The following is a 20,536-nucleotide window of genomic DNA, read 5'->3' as shown; positions in this document are numbered from 1 at the left end:
ATTCTGCACCCACTGGGACCCTCCTCCCATGAAGGAAACAAACCTCAAGAGAATTTGTATTATAATTATTATTCATATAATACTTAAAATAAAAAATAGCTACTTGTGCTTTTTAAAAACTAAGATGCTGCTAAACAAACCAGGTAAAGAATTACCTAATTTCAATCAGTGACAAGTGGAATATAAAGCTAATTCAGGTCCTTTGAAACTATTGCCTATTATATATATACTTTTTAATAACACTAATAATATTTTCATGTTAAAATTATGTGTGTTAACAGGGTATCCTTCACAACTAATACAAAGTCGAAATTTCCTCTCACTACTTATTCTTTAATTATGTGATTTACTCTAATTCTCTAACCATGACACAAGAATGTACCATGGACATGAACTTCATATGAGAATTAGTTTTTAAAAAAATGTAATCTACCAATATGTTGAATGTATTGCACTGTGGTTAAAAATATCCTAATATGACCCCTCTGTCATTTCAGAGTCAATATATCCCGAATTTAGAAAGCTTGCACTTCCCACACAGCTGCTCCTTGGAAGTAATCCTCTTCTGCCCAAACAAAACCCCAACCAAAAACGACTGTGTAGTTCATCTCTCAGACTTGAAAACATCTTGCGATTTCTTCATTCCTTACCTCTCACCTGTTTATTCTTCCCACTGACTGACTGTCTGTTACATCTGTCACTTCCGTTTTCATTCTCACACTGATATCTGGGATTTGGGCTAGATTGTCTCTCAAGTCTCCTGGGCTCCAGCCTCGCCCTAACCGCTCCACTCTGTGCTCCACTCTGCTGAAATCTTTTCACCATTGTTTTTAATGTCACTGTAATTGTTCAATAGCCTACAGTAGCTCTTTTGCAGAAAAGAGTCACCACAGCCGGCCCGAGACACTGCCCTTAGAAAGCCCTGCTGGCAAAGTTGGCTCTTGGCTCACGTTGGGGAACTTAGATTTCAGGCGAGTTCCCCCCCGCTCCCCAACTGATAAGGGTGGCTACGGTGCGCAAACTGTTGTACCAATAATGTGGTTCGTGCTGAACACCTGCTATCCTTCTGGGAGCCTGGAATTTTGATACCAGGCAGATGATGTCTGTGTGACCAGCCACCAAAAAAATACCTGCGCTCTGAGTCCCTAATAAGCTTCCCAGGTAGACAACATGTTACATGTGGCATCACAGTTTAGTGCTGGAAGAAATGAGCTCATCCTGTGTGATGACACTGGGAAAAGACCCTTGAGAGCTTGTGCCCAGGTTTCCCAAGACTTTGCCTGTGTGCCTTTGCCCTTGGCTGATTTTGCTTTGTATCCTTTTGCTGTAGTAAATCTGAGCCCTAAGTACAACTGCATGCAGAATCCTGTGAGTCCTCCAACAAACCACCACATCTGGGACCCCTGACACGACTCCCATGGCCTAGGACATCATTTCTACCCTCCCTTGTCCAACTTGTAAAGCCCGTCATAATCTGCCCTTACTGTGACTTCTCCAGGTAGTTCTACTGGAGTCAAATGTGTGCCCACTACCTGTTAGACCGCCACGGGTGCAGCCGGGATGGCAGTTTGAAGGAGAAGTTCTCAGCCTGGGTGGAGGGACCTGGTTCCTGTTCTTTGTTCCCTCTCTTCTGCTATTTCCCATTCATTTCTGAGCAATGCACAGCCTCTCCAGGTCTTTATATCCTTGCGTATAAAATGTGAATAAAACTACAGGTACAAATAGTGTCCAGGTTCAAGGTTTCGGTTTTCTGTACATATAATTTCTTACTAATTTCCAACTAATAGGTATATTCTATCGGAGTTCATTGTAAAGCAAAACAACTCTGCTAAGGGTGGCCTATTTTCTCTGTAACTGCCATTATGGAAAGTCATTTTTGTGTAGTTCTGCAAAAATTTCTGGATTCACTGAAAAAAAATTGTGAGAAGTATTTCAGAATTAGATATTTAAAGGGAAATATACTATACTACAAAGATAGGAATAGGAATAATACTCAAAATATCACATGAGAATCTCCCTATAATAGTATTGTTTTTGAAAGTCACTGTCATAACAGAAAATAATTAAGAGAAATGAGCAACCCCAGTAGTGGGCAGAAAGGGGTTGCATTTCTGTTCAGCCAGAGCCCTGTATCTCTCAGGATGAGGCAGGCGACACAGGAAACTGCCCTTTCTGATCCATGAAGAAGCCCCTTTGTCAAAAACATAACAGGGTCAAAAGGTTCAACAGGAGCCCACAGAAAATCCTCTGAGTTACAGCGTCTGTATACAGACCTTGCTAATTAGTCATTTGAAATTCATTTTCCCAATGATCGGTAAAGGCCTACAAAAGCCACTGAGGGAGCCATCCAGAAGATTCTCCTGCCTAAAATAGGTTCCTAGGCTTGGTTTATGGGTAACTCCATCCCTTCGAGGTCTAGGTATTACCCAGGTTTTAATGAAGTTGTTTTTACAATTACTTACAAAGTAAATTTAAATTATATTTCACTAATCTTCTGTGTAATTCTTAGCACAATGGAAAACAAATTACAATTTGTGAATTACAAAGCCTAAGCATAAGTATGTGACATTTTTGTCTTTGGAGAGCATTCAAACATTTCTCTTAACTACTCCTTACATTGAAATTGCCATCACCACTAAAAGCTGCTTCCAAAGTCTATGCATGTGTCCTTAGAGCAAAGGGTTTCTGACAAATTGATCTGACTGGTGTGTACTGAGAAGGACACAGGGAAAGGTGAGGTGACATTGAAGCTAAACTCCATCTGTTATCAATTCCAGATTTCCCACATAAAAACTGAAACGCAGAGCTTTTAAACCAGAGAAAAACTAGAGAACAATTAGCATAGCATGAATGAACAAACATTTTAAGAGACATCATGCACGAAAGAATCATTTGCACATTTCCCTGGCTGAATTTACACGTGGCCTTGCTTGAATATTTATCAAAATCAGAGTCACAATCACTAAAAATGGCCCCTTTCCTAAGTATACATTCATGTTAGGAATAAAAAATTTTACCTCCAAATCCTAAGAGGGACTTTGAGCACAGATAGAGACAGATGAAGGAGGGCATGCTGCAGTGCAGCAGGCTCACAGAGCAGGGAGCACGGCCATTCCAGCTTCCCTTCCTCCAGGAATATGCTCAGTGCAACACAGAAAGATCCAGGGTGGCAAAAGCAACCGTTTTCACTATTGCATCCAGAGATTCTTCTTGAATTCAACACTCAAAGACAAACCAGGAACAGGAAGTAATAGCTGCACAGCATTTCACAGTGTCCTTCAGCTTCTCCTCCTAATATTTTTCCTGGTTCCCAGGGTAGCTCTTCTGCATGACTGTGCAAAACTCGCAAAAGTGCTGTGGAAGTAGCTTCCAGCAGCAGGCAAACAGAAAGCCGAAAGTGTCACAGGTATTGGAAATTGTATGGAATTTTCAGTTTAATCATGTATATGGATTTTTTTAATCCTTAGTTTTTCCAATTGCCATATTTTTAAAAATATGTTTTTATTGATTTCATAGAGGAAAGGAGGGGAAGAGAGAGATAGAAACATCAATGATGAAAGAGAATCACTGATCGGCTGTCTCCTGCATGCCCCCTATTGGGGATTGAGCTACAACCCAGGCAGGTGCCCTGATTGGGAATCAAACCGTGACCTCCTGGCTCCCAAGTCGATGCTCAACCATGGAGTCACATTGGTCGGGCCCAATTGCCATAATAATACACACTTCAAATATCTTCAGAAAGGGCCTTTGAGATCAATGTAATAATTATATTGATCCCCCTCCCTTCATTTTGCCAAGGACTCCACTGAAGCTCTTGCCTTCCCCTTTCTTTTTCTATATTGCCTCCAAGGGAGCCTGAGTTCTTTTGACTTACTACAGGACCACACTGGCTACACCAATAAGCAGAGAGTCTTCACTAAGTGAATGGGGTAAATTCTACCAAAGCCAGTCCACTGAAAGGAAGCTCTGGAGGGAGTGGGGTTAACTCTGTTAGTAGGGAGCTAGAACCAACATTTTCTGATGGTCTATTATGCAATTTGCCAATATTTACAGTATCCTATGTAAACATTCATTTAATCCTAAAATCAACCCTATGAACATTGTATTATCATCCCCATGTTTACAGATGCAGAAATGATCCCAAAATGATCAAGTACGTTGCCAAACATCCATTGCCCAACATCTCCTGGAAACCAATAAGGAAATCACAAATAACAGAAAAGTTACCAAAAGACATGAATATACATTTCATGGCAGAACAAACATAATGCCAATCAGAATGAGAAGAGGTGTTCAGCATCATAGTCAGAGAAATGCAAATTAATTAAACCCCAATGAGATAATCATTTTATGCACATGCAATGAGCAAAAAATGAAGAAGTCTACAATTCCAACTGTTGAAAGACTGTGGATACACAATCCAATGAGAGTGAAAATGGGGGCAAGCAACTGTGGAAAACAATTTGGTACTGTCTCCTAAAGTTGAACATTCACACATCCTACAATCCAGCAATTCCATTCCTGCCCAGGGGAAATTCTTGCACATGTGCATGAAGAATTATGTTAATAATGCCAAAACAACGCTCCCATAACAGGAAAACCCTGAAAACATGCAAATGGCCATGAACAAGGGAGTGTATAAATAAACTACAGTATGTTTTGCACATTAGAATATTAAACAATAGGAAAAAAATAAATGTAATACAGCATATCACAATATAGATGAACCTTCCCAATAAGAAATTAGTCTCAAATAATTATATGCGACATTTTGTCCTTTTTAGAAAGTTAAAAACAATTTTAATGAAGTTTCCTTTTCAGAATACTTATGAGTGCTATAAGTTTGCATATAAAGAAATGTAAAGGAATAACAAACAGGGGACTCAGGATGGAGGTCCTTGTTGGTGGAGACTGGATGAAATGATGGAATAGCCCAATGGTTAGATTAACTTTACTGTCAATATGCTAGCTTTTGTTTGAGAGTTGGTCTCATATATGCATAGTGCATTATTTAAAATGTCTAAGTAATAAGCAAATAAATAAAGAAAAAGATAACATTGATGAGACTTATCCTTAACCAAAGATTAAGTAGCCCAGTTTTGTGTATGTGAGGTCCTAAAAACACACAAAAAGGCAAGAAAAACAACAACAAATAAACAAAATCTGGGCCCAAATCAGGTCCGTTAGGCTCTGAAGCTCATACTGCCACCAGGGTGGGCCACTCTTCTGTTCTCAGCTAGAGATGAACAAAAAAGGCAGGTTACTCCCATTCACTCACGATGGTGACTTGAGCTTGTGTATGGGTCATAACCAGAACTGATCAGCTGGCTTTTTCCAGGTAGTGTAAAAAGGCACGAAAGATACTACCAGCCTCATAGATACCTCTGGGCAACACACTGACTGACCTAGGCTAGAATCCTGGACCCACTGCACCACTGGAGGGGAATGCCCCACGCTCACAGCTTCACTTTCCTCAGGATGCGGGATTAGTGATGATGATAAAGGTGGTGTTCATCATGACTAATGCCTTTAGTTGCTTAGAAGGCAGAGCATCGCCACCACTTTTCATATGCACCTCTCTACAATCTCTGAGGCATGAATTATTATTTCCAATAAGATTAAGTGATTGAAAGAAAAAGAGGTTAAGAAATTTTCTCAAAATCACACAATTATGATGAAAGAGTCTTTTTTTCCCTTTCTCCCCCCCCCCCCCCCAAATCAGGCTTTTATTATAAAGAAGGTTCCATTTTGAGAATCCTGGCCACCCATCCGGCCCAGGCCCGGCACTGGCTGGGCCTGCTGCAGGGGGCTCAGGTCATCCAGGGGACCACGTGTGACAGGAAGAGAATGGGGGATTTTCTCAGGGTGGCGAGGGGGGCTGTGCCAGGTCTGCCCGTCCTCTGGAACAGTCATTTCCAGTGTTGTGTTGGGAGCCCCTTGGTCCCCTCCCAGGTCCTCTTCATAAGCAGCAGCTATTCACAGTTTTCTCCAATCTCATTGCCCAAGTTTTTAACAGATAAGATACACAAATGTACAAATACAGACATGTGTATAGAAACAAACGCCCATGCATGAATAGATACATATGCATAGGTATACATATATAGTCATATGTATAGATACACATACGTGTGCAAATATACATGTGCACACACATGTATGGACACATATGTACAGACATATAAATGAAGACACACTATATACACATGTACAGACATATACATGTATAGACACACATCCATATTCACGTATGCATAGCTATACACTCATGCACAAATATGTAGAGACAAACTGCAACACACAAAATGTTACTTTTTCCAATATTACTCAATTTATTACCTACTAGTGGCCCCGGTGCACGGATTCGTGCACATTGAAAGGAAGTGGGGCCACACTCCCTCCTCTCTGGTTCCAGGGGTGCATCACCCAAGAACCGTCGCTGTGAAGTCACTGCAGCTTGGCAGCTCCTGCGTTGAGCGTCTGAACCCTGGTGGTCAGTGCATGTCATATGTACCAGCCAGTTGGACAGTCAGACGGCCGGATGGTCACTTACCCTTTTATATATATATAGATTGTTAAAAACTTCCTGCTCCCTCTCCCTTCTGCACATATCACATAGAATTGGCCATGTGAGGAACAACTCAACTTAAATGAATGAAATAATTCCTTGGGATCACCTGGGCCCCTGATTTTCATCCTGGGCTCCTTGTCATAACCACTGCGTTTCGGCACATGCTTGTCTGCATGGCCTGCCTCCACATTAGCAGGCACCTGAGCTTCTGGTTGTACCTTACTCTCTGCTCCTCTGCAGGGTGAGGCCCAAATCTGTGATTTCAGATTCAGAGTAAACTGAGTGGAAGCTAATTAGTCAATATTTGTAACCAGGTTTCTCTAAATTTGGAAAAATCCATCAAGCCTTTGTGGTGTGACACAACCACCTGGACAAAAATTTAATTTCATTTATATTGATATATAGCAGATGGAGTCTGGAATGTAACCAGTGCATAATGAATGGCAGCAATTATTATTATAAAAATAAGACTCACTATTATCATTTCTTAAGTAGAATTTAGTTTCCTACATTTGGTTCCTCTATCTTATTTTGGGAGCTTTTTAGTTTTGGGGTTTACTCCTACAGTGTCTAAATATAAAGTTCTCCCGTGAATTCAGTGACAAGTACATTCTCTCCAATTGAATTTTAAGAGGCTACCAACTCCAGAGAATAATGAAAGAATAAACAGCGCCCGACTGGTGTTGACTCAATAGTTGAACATTGATTTATGCACCAGGAGTTCACAGGTTTGATTCCCAGTTGGAGTGCATGCAGGGGGCGTGCAGGAGGCAGCCAATCGATTTTGATGTTTCTCTCTCATCAATGTTTCTCTCTTTGCTTCTCCTTTCCTCTCTCTCTAAAATCAATAAAAACATAAAAAAAGAGTAAATAGTTACTACAATTTTCAGTATTTTCTGTTGATGTAAATAAATGAGGTCATATAAGAGATGGCAGTGGGATATAGAAATGCAAAAATTCCCCTCGAAACAACAACAAACAAATAAACAAACAAACAACCTTTACAGGCACGCTCCCTCCAGGGACCATGCCTGTGTTATTCCCTTTTCCCCTCTTCTTCCTCCACAGGTACATATCCCCTAACTCTAAGAGACCCCATGAGACTTGCAAACAGGGGAGCAATGGGCAGGGGCAGCTCATCCTGGGTTAACCCCCTGAACCTGTCTTCAAGGCCCCTTTTCTCTTACTTCCCAGTGATTCAAGGCAGCCCAACCTAGGCTCTCCTGTTGCTTTTATGCCCTTCCTTGTTTCATTGTCCTAAATATATTGACTGAGGTCAATAAATTCTTTCTTTCTTTCTTTTAAACATATATTATTATTATTTTTTTATTTCAGAGAGGAAGGGAGAGGGAGGGAGAGATAGAAACATCAATGATGAGAGAGAATCATTGATTGGCTGCCTTCTAGTCAAGCCCGCAACCCAGGCATGTGCCCTTGACTAGAATCGAACCCGGGAAGCTTCAGTCCGCAGGCTGAAGCTCTATCCACTGAGCCAAATCAGCTACGGCAAATTCTTGCTTTCTTTAAAAACAAACAAACAAACAAACAAACAAACAAACAAACAAAAACAAACAACCATAAAAAAATAACCCCAAACCTGTACAAACTGAATCTCTAAGATACATAAGAACCAGATATATTTACCGCTAGCAGAAAAAGAAATGGCACCCTCATTTCTCCCCACCTCCCACCAACACTCCATGATTTAGCTCTGTGACATTTATCAAATGTCACTCAAGTCTTCAAAACACAAAAATGTAACTTTCTCAAAGACTAAGATGTGGTTTCACCTATGGCTTTTATATGACAGACAGAAAAGGAAAAGGAAAAGAATCCACACTTGGAACGAGTTTTACATCAAACCAGAAAATTTTGTTTTATGATGTCTTCCCAGAAAGTCTCCCCCAGCAATTTCACGTCCAAAGGGTTGGCTCTCAGATCAAATGCCTAAGGTAGTGGGGCTCCATAGTCACTACAAGTTGCTCACACATCAGAGGAAATGCAACGAGTCTGCAATATAAACCCACGCTACACACAGCGCTCAGTGCGGAAGAGACAGAGAACAACGTTGCTGGAACAACTTCACAGTCGCTTCATCCCTCAAAGAGTTGAAAACAGGCAAAGGAAAACAGGGCAGGGAGGACAGAAATCTGGCAGCTGCCTCAGGCTGGTTAGAGATCTGTGATTTCAATATATATATTTCCACAGAGAACGGAATCACATCTGGAGCCTACAATTTAATTTCTCCCAACATGAAACAGATGCTTACTTTTAAAATGCTAAACAGTGTATGTTTAAGTATATTCTAAAGCTAATGTTTTCTAAATACGACAAGTGCAACTTGGTGTTTTTCCGCAAGGACCCAAATGGTTTCAACGCAGAGACTATTAGTGCTGGAAAGGACCAAAGGAATGAGCTCTTGCAGCCCCCATTGTAGGAGGGAAGACACCGAGTCCCAGTCGCTGGCTGAGGGGCTTATGGATTCTGCACAAAGAGTTTGTGACTGAGCTGGATGTACGACCTAAGTGGTAGTTTTCTCTTTAAACATTTTAACTTCATAACAATGTAAATGTCCCAGGGAATGACAGGAGCTATCATGAAAGCCTAAGTGCAAACTGAAAGCACTTTCCAGGGCCCTGGCTGGGTGGCTCACCGAAAGGTTGTGGTTCAATTCCCAGTCTGGGCACATACCTGTGCTTCAGGTTCAATCCCTGGTTGGGGTGCCCACAGGAGGCAACCGAGGGATGTTTCTCTCTCTCATCCATGTTCTCTCTCTCTCTCTCTCTCTCTCTCTCTCTCTCTCTCTCTCTCTCTCTCTCTCATCAATACTAAATAAAACAAAAGCACTTTCCGGGGATCCCTAAGGGATGAGATTGTCAGCACCCCCGCCACCTTCTCCGGAACAGGAGCAGAGCAGTAGGAAGGAAGGTGGCAGATATTGTTGGGTCACTAAGAATTCCGTGCCAGTGACACGCTCTTCCTACTCCAGAAAAAAGCTGGTGAACAGAGAAGAGAAAAACCTGGAAAGGATTCTGAAATTCCTGAGATTAGGCAAAGAGAGAAGTCAGGGATATAATATTTTTTTAATATGCTTTTATTGATTTCAGAGAGGAAGGCAGAGAGAGAGAATAGACACATTAATGATGAGAGAGAATCATTGATCGGCTGCCTCCGGCATGTCCCCTGTTGGGGATTGAGCCCGCAAACTAGGCCTGTGCCTGGACTGGGAATCGAATCGTGACTTCCTGCTTCATGGGTCAACACTCAGCCACTCAACACGGGCTGGGCAGGGACATAATATTTTTTACTTTGAGTAAATACTGTTTAACTCCCAGGCAGGGTGGCTGAGACCAACAGGTCATATGTCCATTGTAGAAAACACACAGTCACAGTTCTGACCATGTGCCAGGCAAGGTACCCCACACACATTAGCTCTTCTCAGCCTCCACCAGCCTCAAAAGACAGGCCTTTGTCTGCCCTAATGGAGGGCATTAATGAAGCCAGTGACGCTGTGGCAGAATCATCATATTATTTTTTTAATTTTTAAAATTTTATTGTTGAAAGTATTACATATGCCCCCCCCCCCCGACCTCTCCCAGCCTGTTCCTGTCCCTCAGCCCAGGCCTTTATCCCCCAATTATCTGTGTCCATTGGTTATGCTTATATGCATAGGAGTTCTTTGGTTGCTCTCCCACCAACCCCTCCCCACTCCCCACCTTCTCTCTGAGGTTTGACGGTCTGTTCGATGCTTCTGTGTCAGAGTCATCATTTTACTCCAGGTCTGCAAAGCATCCAAGGAGAGCCCCTGGGCCCTGGCATGACCTGTTTACTCCAGTCACCATCTGAACAGGTCATCAAAAACCAACAGACACTTCCCATCCTTTGCATTTTCAGAATATTATCTGGATACAGTTGACTACCAGGGGGAAAAGTTTACTTCAAGAAAATTATGTCACAAAAGCTTTTTATTTTGATGTAGTCCCATTTGTTTATTTTCTCTTTAGTTTCCATTGCCCTAGGAGCATTATCAGAGAAGAAATTTCTTCGGCATATGTTTGCGATTTCGCTGCCTATGGATTCCTCTAGTATTTTTATGGTTTCCCGTCTTACGTTTAAGTCTTTTATCCATTTTGAGTTTATTTTTGTGTATGGTGTGAGTTGATGATCTAGTTTCATCCTTTTGCATGTATCTGTCCAATTTCCCCAACACCATTTATTGAAAAGACTGTCTTGACTCCATTGTATGCTCTTGCTTCCTTTGTCGAATATTAATTGGGCATAGTGGTTTGGGTCGATTTCTGGGGTCTCTATTCTATTCCATTGATCTATATGTCTGTTCTTGTGCCAGTACCAAGCTGTTTTAAGAACAGTGGCTTTGTAATACAGTTTGATATCTGGTATTGAGATCCCACCTACTTTGTTCTTTCTCAGGATTGCTGCAGCTATTCGGGGTCTTTTTTTATTCCAGATGAATTTTTGGAACGTTCGTTCTAGATTTGAGAAATATGCCGTTGGTAATTTAATGGGGATTGCATTGAATCTATAAATTGCTTTGGGTAGTATGGACATTTTGATGATGTTGCAAGGAAACCATCAACAAAACAACAAGAAGACCCACTACATGGGAGAACATATTTGCCAATGATACCACCGATAAGGGTTTAATTTCCAACATTTACAGGGACCTCATGAAACTTAACAAAAGGAAGATAAACAATCCAATAAAAAATTGGCAACGGACCTAGATAGACACTTTTCGAAAGAGGACATACAGAAGGCCGAAAGACATATGAAAACCTGCTCAAAGTCACTAATTATACGAGAGATGCAAATCAAAATGACAATGCGGTATCATCTCACACCTGTCAGAATGGCTATCATCAACAAATCAACAAACAACAAGTGTTGGAGAGGATGTGGAGAAAAAGGAACCCTTCTGCACTGCTGGTGGGAATGCAGACTGGTGCAGCCACTGTGGAGAACAGTATGGAGCTACCTCAGAAGACTAAAAATGGAACTCCCATTTGACCCAGTGATCCCACTACTAGGAATATATCCCAAGAAACCAGAAACGCCAATCAGAAAGGATATATGCACCCCTATGTTCATAGCAGCACAATTCACCATAGCTAAGATTTGGAAACAGCCTAAGTGCCCATCAGCAGATGAGTGGATTAGAAAACTGTGGTACATATACACAATGGAATACTATGCTGCGGTAAAAAAAAAAAAAAGGAACTCTTGCCTTTTGCAACAGCATGGATGGAACTGGAGAGCATTATGCTAAGTGAAATAAGCCAGTCAGAGAAAGATAAATACCACATGATCTCACTCATTTGTGGATTATAGAGAACAACATAGACTGATGAAAAGGGACAGACCCAAAGACTGAGAAACAGTGATCAGGCTATCAATCCCCAGAAGGAAAGTAGGGGAGGGCGGGGGTAAGGGGAAGAGATCAACCGAAGGACTTGTATACATGTATATAAGCCAAACCAATGGACATGGACAACAGGGGGATGGGAGCATGAGTTTGTGTGTGTGTGGGGGGGAAGTTGGGGGTTAATGGGGGGGATGTGGACACATTTGTAATACCTTAACTAATAATAAAAAAAAAATAAATAAATTAAAAGTTTAGAATTAAGAAAAAAAGAAAAAGAAAATTATGTCACATGCAACTCCTTATTTCCTCATTTCTAACATGTACTTTTCTCTGAACATTTCAACAGTTCTGAAATCAGGATGTGAAACTGATTCATGTATTTAATGTGATAGGGTTTTCCCCCTGAAAAGCTGTTATTAAATTGATGGGATAATCATACAGCATCTGAGAATTGAAGTGCTGTGCTATTTTTTACAGATGATAAATGCCTTTGAGATTTCAGATTAACTCTTTAAGGGATATGATTCTAGAAAAGAATTCTTAAAAGCTTCCCCAACATGTTTCTGACCTGGACCATGCCTTTGGGCTTTCTCCATAGTGCCACTGGATATGGGAGTACGGCAAAAACTGGCAAAGAGCAGGGGCCTTTATTTCCTGGATTCAGTCTCTGAGGACCATCTGCCATCTGTCAGATCCACAATTCCTGGAATGGCTCGGCTGCAGTAGAACATCATCCCACTAGACAGGTGGAATCTGAAAGCACTCACTATGTGGTGTGCGGTGTATTTCGTTGTCACGCTGTTGAGTTCAACATTAGCAGATCACATCCTACTTACTGGGGAGACTTTAACTCAAATATTTGGTTCAATTCATACTTTTACAAAGCTACTGAAGGTCTCTGGGTCCTCTTTTCCTCAGCTGTAAAGTGAAATTAATAGCACCTACAGCATATAGCCATGGTAAGGATTGTTACCTGTGAACAAAAGTTACTGCAGGCTTCTTTGTGAAATAAAATGAAGCATAAAGAACAGAGAGAAAGGTAAAAAGGTTATGGCACATAATAGGTGTCCAATAAACATTAGTTACCTTCTCTGAGTAATACTTTATGCTTCTTCCTATCACAAAGAAATTTCACCGCTCTGATCAATAAACAGGTACCAAAGTATTTCATTAGCTTCAAAGTGAAATCTGTAGCAAATTAAAACCAAAGGCATCCAGCTTCAAAGAGAAGGCTGACTTGAATTGAAAAAGGAATTTAATACTAAGTCCAGCCTGAGACAATGACTCAGAAAACTGGCCTGCAGGACTGTGTGGCTCTCACTGCTCAGTCAATGGGTGCCTTGTGTAGAGGAGAGTGTGGTTTCCCAAAAATTAATAGAATGACCCTTGTGCCCCTTCAAGAATTGTGCTATACTTTTCAAGAAAGAAGACGCACAAACTAAAATTAAAAAGAAAAGGAGAAATAAATAAATATTCTAGGTGAAGTGGATATGTTTTAGTTTTTGTTCTTTTTGAGTTCTTATCATGTTGCCCGATTGCAGTCTGTAGTTGTAAAGTACAAGAAGTGGATGCTGGGTGTTAGCTGTGCTGAAACTATTGCCAATATGAGATCCTGTCTATGTGTTTCTGCTACTCAAATAATATAGAAAGATCTTAAACACGTGTCTTGAAACTAGTAATGCAAGTACGGATCTATTTAAAACATAAATGATTCTAAAAAATAAAATAAAATAAAGGCAAATGATTCTATTGTACACTGCTTTACTGAACGTGTTTACCAACATTGATCTCCTCAAAGGGAACACCAGAATTCTATCTTGCTAATTTACTCTCCATGAGGTACCCAGATCCATTTCCTACCTTTCTGTGCTCAGAACTAGGGATTTGGGGGAAGGTCTACCTCTGTGAACCACATCACTCAGGCTGCCTGACCCTCTGACTTGGGTTGGCTTTGGCCATCAGGACTGAAGACGTGCAGGAGAGAGAGGAGAGGGTATTTCTCCAAGCTCCTTCCTGCCTAGAGGCCATGCCTCTGCAGGTGGCCCCAGGACAGTTCTTGCTATATGGTTTCTGCCCTCTATGTCAGCTCGCAGGGGACTCTGTTAACCCTGTTTGCTTCCCTCATCATTTCAGACTAAGGATGGTAAAGGCTTCCCACCATTCTGGTCCTTAACACCCCTGTTGACTTCTGTAAACTCCCCTGCGTTACATTCTCCAGAACTCACAGCCCAGTGCGCCTCCTGCTGCCTGTGCAGATCCTGACTGATACGCCCACAAATCAAGCTAATGGATGCTAAAACTTGTTCCTTACTTCAGTAATTCAGGTAGAGCAAAAGTCTATATTTTGGCATGTGCCATTGTTAAGTCATTTATTTGACCAACCCACACTAGACAGAGAAGTAGAAAGATTTGTGCATCACATATGATAAATAAGTAGTCTACATATTTTTAAAGTATCAATGGATTGTATTGCGTTGAGTTTTTCTGTGTGTGGTACTGTTTAAGATAAGTAGGATTTCCTGAAGGGTATTTAAGTTATTTTCAAAGATAAGCATTTGGCAGCTTGGTTATTCAGTGTGCTCCGTGAAGCATGACAACATGACACATTTACAGGCAGGTACTAAAAAAGCAGTCAGTATTTGAAGTCTTCGTGTCCCAGGTTATTACAGGAATCAGTTTTTAATCTGTTCAGAACCCTCACAATTCTTTAGCCCTTTACCTGCACAAAAAGCAGCAGCAAGGCCTTAACTCATTAAAATAACCTGAGTAAAGATGAATAAATTACATATTTTGGCTTAGGACATTTTAAAAATTCATTAAAATAGGTTTTACTATATCTCTTGGAAATAAAAATTTTACCTATATAAGTCATTATCCCTGTTTTAAATTGATTAGCAAGGAGAATAACATGCAACTCTGAGAACTAGAAATAATCAGGAAGAAGCAGGGAAAGGGAAAAATTAATCAAATGACTTTGGGCTTTCTAATCTGAAAAGGACCGTCTTGGGAAAATGCACTAGCAGCATAGATCAGGAACACCCACAATATTCCTTCTTTCCCTTCTGCTCTGTTCCCTAACAGACACCCACAGAAATGTCCATGGGATGTGAAAGTAACCATCTAAAGCTTAAAAGGACCATGGAGAGAGGGAAAGTGGGAGAGGAGGGGGGGGTGGAGGGAGAGAGGGAGGGAGGGGAGGAGAGAGAGAGAGAGAGAGAGAGAGAGAGAGAGAGGAGAGAGAGAGAGAGAGAGAGGAGAGAGAGAGAGAGAGAGAGAGAGAGAGGAGAGAGAGAGAGAGAGAGAGAGAGAGAGAGAGAGAGAGAGAGAGAGAGAATTTTAATTCTGGAGAGAAGCTAGAGTTTGTTTGAGTCTTATAATCTACTAGAGGCCCGGTGCAAGAAAATTCATGCACATGGAGGGTCCCTCAGCCCAGCCTGTGCCCTCTCACAGTCTAAGATCTTTGGCTTAGGCCTGCTCCCCAAGAACAGATGATCTAAAAGAAATAATTATATCCTTGGGTAAGGACTTTTTAAAAGGTAATGGTTGCATGAAAATTCACTGCTGGTGGGGCTGAGGGGACTGGGGGACTCCAGCAGCAGGCATGCGGGCCTGGATGCGGGTCCGGCCGCGCCACATGCCTGCCACCCCCCTGGCAGGGCTGAGGGGACTGGGCGTCACCATCTTGTGGCTGTGGGTGCTGTCATCTTGTGAGGGCATGATGGTCAATTAGCATATTACCTCTTTATTATATAGGATTAATGGCTTTAATTTAATGCAATAAAATAGTTCTGTATGACAATGAAAATGAGAACTAAGATGAAAATCAAACAGCTACAATCATCACAATAATTTCCCCCATATGATAAATATAAGCTGATTAGAAATATCTGCTTCCATCCCTTAAGATAATACCTAACCTCAACTTGTCAAGGGTAAAATGCAGTTCACACAAAGGAACACTAAAATAACACACTTTACAACAATAGTCAGCCTCACAGACAATGAAGGCCACAAACACTGAGATACATATAAAGTGCCATCTCACACTTACTGAACGGGAAAACACCAGTTAAAATAATAAATCTGTTGGCAGGGGTTGCAAGGAGTCCTGTAAATTCCTGTAAATGGCTGCAATAAACTTAGAGAACAACCATGCGGTAGCCAATAAGAGTCAGAACATTGATTACAGCCTGGGACCCAGTAATTCCAAGGTTAGAATCAGTACCCTCAAGATGCAACTCAAAAGGAAAAAAACCTTATGTGTACAACGAGGTTGCTTAATATGCCTTCAATAATGTGGAAATGGCCTTTTTCCAATCATAAGTGAGTAAGCTAAAAATTATTATTATGCAATATTTTATGATGAAATAAAATAATTTGAAATAAATTTGAAATATATAAGCTATATACATCTGGAAAAAAGTTTCTATGAAGCAACCGTGAATGAAAAAGTTGAAATAAAATAGATCCATTCATTTATTCAATATATTTTTGATAAGTGCTTACTACTTTCTCACATCCCTAAGTTTGCAGGACCGGACCCTTGCTTTTTGGAATGAACATTTTCGTGTTAAGTACATGTGTCAAGGTCGCAAAGGTTTTAGTAATGAACAAACATCAGGAGTCTGTTACTGACACCAAGATTCTAAAAGCTGAAGATTCTCTCTCCAGTAGAATTAAAGCAATAGGTTCCTATTTCTTTAGGCTTTGTGGTGAGCTGGGAAAAACAATATCTTAATAAAATCTTGAGACTTACAAAGTGTAATTCATTAATAAATATAATAACTTTATTTTTCAAGAAAATAAAGGGTAGTGCAAATTATGACAAGATATACTTCCAGGCACCCAAATATTTATGACTTCTTAATTCAGTAAAACATTTATTACTCTGTAGACAAGAAAGTGCATTTAATTTGAGAGATGGAAACTTGCCCTGTATTGCACTTAGAGAGATGTAGGCACACTATGTTCCCATAAATAATTAAATGAGTAGGCAGAGGATGCTAGGGGTTTATTATGGCTAAACACATCTTTAAAAGTTGATCATAATTTTTCTTTCCATTAAGGAAAACTCAAAGCTCATTTTATGGTGCCAACTCATTCATTGCACAGTGTGCTCTTATAAATGCTAATGATGATAGGGAACCATTAAAATACTTGGCAGTCCATATCAGATTTCTTTTCCTTGCATAACCTTCCAGCCCACCTCCCTGCCCCTCCCCCAAAACAATTTACGATAGACTTACTTGAGTCTGTTGTAAAAGGTTAATAAGGAAGGTGTTTCATTTATAATAGTACATATTGTTATTTATCTCTTACTCAAGATGATAATGACAATACAAAACAAACAAGTAATTTATCTTTTTTGATCATAGAGCTGTAAAACATATGAAGATATGTAGCTCCATTAGGCAGATTTAATGACATTTAAATTATTCTTTAGCTCTGTGTTGTTTCATCCAAACTTGTTACAAAAAGGTATGAAAACAACAACAAAAATCCTGCTATAGTTTGTATACTTCCCAGCTTTCTCATAAATGTCTTTAAATGATCCATTTCCCAACCTTTACATTTTGCCAGTATTTTCTTCCAATGTTTTGAAAAAGGAAAAAGTAACCCCTCCACCTAATTTCATACACACACTTTCTCTGGTTTGGGGGAGGTTTTGGCTGCTGCTGTAGTAAATGAGGACTCCTGCCAGGAGAGTGACTCTGATGCTTCAAGGACATTAATCAGATTCACAGCTGGTGGCAGAGAGATCTGGATAAAATCACAGAGATCCTGTGATTATTTCAGCTTCTTTTTGCGAGCATTTTCCTCTTCCACCGCTGCTTAATGAAGTAAAATGTGTTTTGTCTTCCTCAGGGTAGACATCAATTTGAATTAAGAGGAGCAAATCGCAACCCCTATTTATTTTCCACTGAGGCGAAAGGAGGAAGGGAGTGTGGGAGAAAGAAGGCAAGAGTAGAGAGAAAGAAGTGATGACGCAAACTGCTCCCTTGCTTTGAAGCTGCCTCTCTTTCTGTCCTTCTCTCTCCCTTCCCATTCTTCTTCAGATAATAAAGCTGGGCCAGAAGGAGACCAGGGCAGGCTCCCCAAGCTGCCTAGATGGGGGGTTAGGGGGAGCTGTTCCCAAGCACATTGAGGTCCCCACCACCTCTGACTCTGCAGCATGAGCAATGAGCTCAGAGAGAAGGAAGGCCCACTCTTTTGCCCCTATAAATCCCCACGTGGGCCACTATACATCTATTGGAGTGGCTAAGTAAAAAGCACGGGCCATACCAAGCGCTGAAGAGAATGTGGATCAACTGGAAGTCTCCTTCATCGCTGGCGGGAATGCACAACGGCATAGCCGCTCAGGAACTTTCATGTCTGCTTACCAAGTTCCTTCCGTGTGACCCAGAAACCCTATACTCCTGAGCGTTTAGGAGAAAGTAAAACTTCTGTTCATAGAAAAAGACTGTACATGAATGTTGATAGCAGCTCTATTCATAATCTCCAGAAGCTGAAATACAACCTAAATATCCTTCCGTGGGAGAAAGAATAAACATGGTTCGGTCTATGCAGACAATGAAATACTACTCAGCAACGAAAAGGAACAAATAATTGGTACATGCAACAAAGGCATTATGCTGAGTGAAAGAAGCCAGTCTCAGCAGGTTATATGACACCATTTATATGACATTCTAGAAAACACAAAACTACAGTGATGGAGAGGAGATCTGCGGTTGTGGGGGCTCAGGGTGAGGGATGGGTGTGACTACAGAGGGACTGCATGAGGGAGTTCTTTGTGGTGATGAACTAGTCTGTATCCTGATTGTGATGGTGGTTACATGGATCAATACATATAAAAAAAAGTACATGCAAAAAGGTAAAATTTATTGTATGATAATTTTAAAAATATAATTAAAAATTTAAAAACGTTTTAATGAGTGAAAGAATAAAACACACACCAAACCTATAATGAATAAAAATCCCAAATGAAAACACCATCTATCCATCATTTTCTCTCTCCTTTCCATTTCATAAACATTAATGGAATCTATACACTCCACTGCCTCACTTTCCAGGCTTAGGAGATGTGATATGATTTATTTGAGGGGAAAAATGTAGAACAAACATTAGGGGAAAAAATTTCAAGTGGCATTGTAATGTATGTGATTGCTAAAATTTTGGCTGTGTCATTTTCTTTTATAAAACTTATGTGAGAATTTCACCTTTATTCTGACCCCGAAGTATAGAGTATAAAAAGAATTGTCAGGAGTGAAAGAAGAGTGAGGACAAACAAAAACTTCCAAAAGATTTCAATATGTCATTTTTAGGAAAGGCAGAACAAAATAGATGTATGATGTAATCTTTTACGGCCACTCCCCTTCCCAGAAAAATGAAATAATTGCCAAATAAGCACCAGGCCAACCGCTGTCTGAGTAGCACTCCAGATTTCTTTCCCATGAAAGAATACTAAGCTGAGTGTGGTCTGACTTCAACCAAAATGGGCTTAGACCAGGGGTCCTCAAACTACGGCCCGCGAGCCACATGCAAATACAAATATTGTATTTGTTCCTGTTTTGTGTTTTTACTTCAAAATAAGATATGTGCAGTGTGCATAGGAATTTGTTCATAGTTTTTTTTTTAAACTATAGTCCGGCCCTCCAACGGTCTGAGGGACAGTGAACTGGCCCCCTGTTTAAAAAGTTTGAGGACCCCTGGCTTAGACAACGGTGAATTTCCTCAGTGACTCTCACATTCAAAAAAAGAGAAGCACAACAAGCTAATCAACTATGGTGATAAATAGTTTATCTGAAAAGTTATGCTACAGAAAAAAAAAAACTAATTACAAAATAATTCCAATCTTAACACATAAATTAGATAAACTGTTAACTGGCATTGCAGGGATGGCCCTTAGAATCTTGGGGATCCTGGCTGGGCTGGCTGACGGATGCCCTCGGGGGTTCCTCCCTGAAACCTTGCAGTACAAGCTCATGCATGTGTGGGAGGAGGGCAGGTTGTACCAACTATTTTACTTGGGAACAGCAGACACTGTATCCAGAACAGAGGCAAAGGGGGAGGGGCAGAGGATGGGGACGCAGGAGTAGACAGCATGCGGGTTAGAGTGGCCGGGGATGCTACCTGCCTCTGAGAGACCACCATGCCACCCAGGTGTTATCACCACAGCTGTACATCACTATGGGGAACTTTGGAGGCCTGAAAAGCCATGCCTCTGGGAACCTTCTGTGTTAGCTCCTGTTTTATATAATAGTCTCTGGATGTTTTCAAATCAATTACCATGAAAAACACGCATATCTTCTAGCTGTATCTATTGGCATCTTTCCATCAATCACATCACGGCCCAAATGTGACAGCCATGACGGTATCATGAAGGCCAGTGCATCTCAACTGTACTAAATTTGAGAAGTATCTGGGAGCCATAAAAACCAATCTCCGCCCTAACTGGTTTGGCTCAGTGGTTAGAGCGTCGGCCTGCAGACTCAAGGGTCCCAGGTTCGATTCTGATCAAGGGCATGTACCTTGGTTGCGGGCACATACCCAGTAGGGAGTGTGCAGGAGGCAGCTGATCGATG

The 20,536-nt window shown here is 40.9% G+C and overlaps 1 protein-coding gene across 28 annotated transcripts in view; it reads right to left on the bottom strand.

The window, feature by feature from the left end:
- EPB41L3 (erythrocyte membrane protein band 4.1 like 3) overlaps positions 1 to 20,536 on the bottom strand; it is a 219,497-nt gene that overhangs the window by 165,005 nt on the left and 33,956 nt on the right. For 4 of the 28 annotated variants that reach the window (XM_036322546.1, XM_036322548.1, XM_036322547.1 and 1 more), the window contains exon 1: positions 3,018 to 3,308. The exons of 1 other annotated variant lie outside the window; for it this stretch is intronic. In XM_036322546.1, coding sequence (XP_036178439.1) covers positions 3,018 to 3,072 — 55 coding nt within the window. In that variant the 5' untranslated portion in view covers positions 3,073 to 3,308. Of the gene's footprint in view, positions 1 to 3,017; positions 3,315 to 20,536 lie in introns of those variants that run through there. 23 more of the 28 variants (XM_036322543.1, XM_036322549.1, XM_036322552.1 and 20 more) reach the window with 12 other exon arrangements.

This window comes from Myotis myotis, unplaced genomic scaffold (assembly GCF_014108235.1).
Source record: "Myotis myotis isolate mMyoMyo1 unplaced genomic scaffold, mMyoMyo1.p scaffold_m19_p_9, whole genome shotgun sequence".
NCBI classification, from domain to species: Eukaryota; Metazoa; Chordata; class Mammalia; order Chiroptera; family Vespertilionidae; genus Myotis; species Myotis myotis.
The sequence above is the reverse complement of the archived record's forward strand: the minus strand, read 5'-3'. Positions and strand labels throughout refer to the sequence as shown.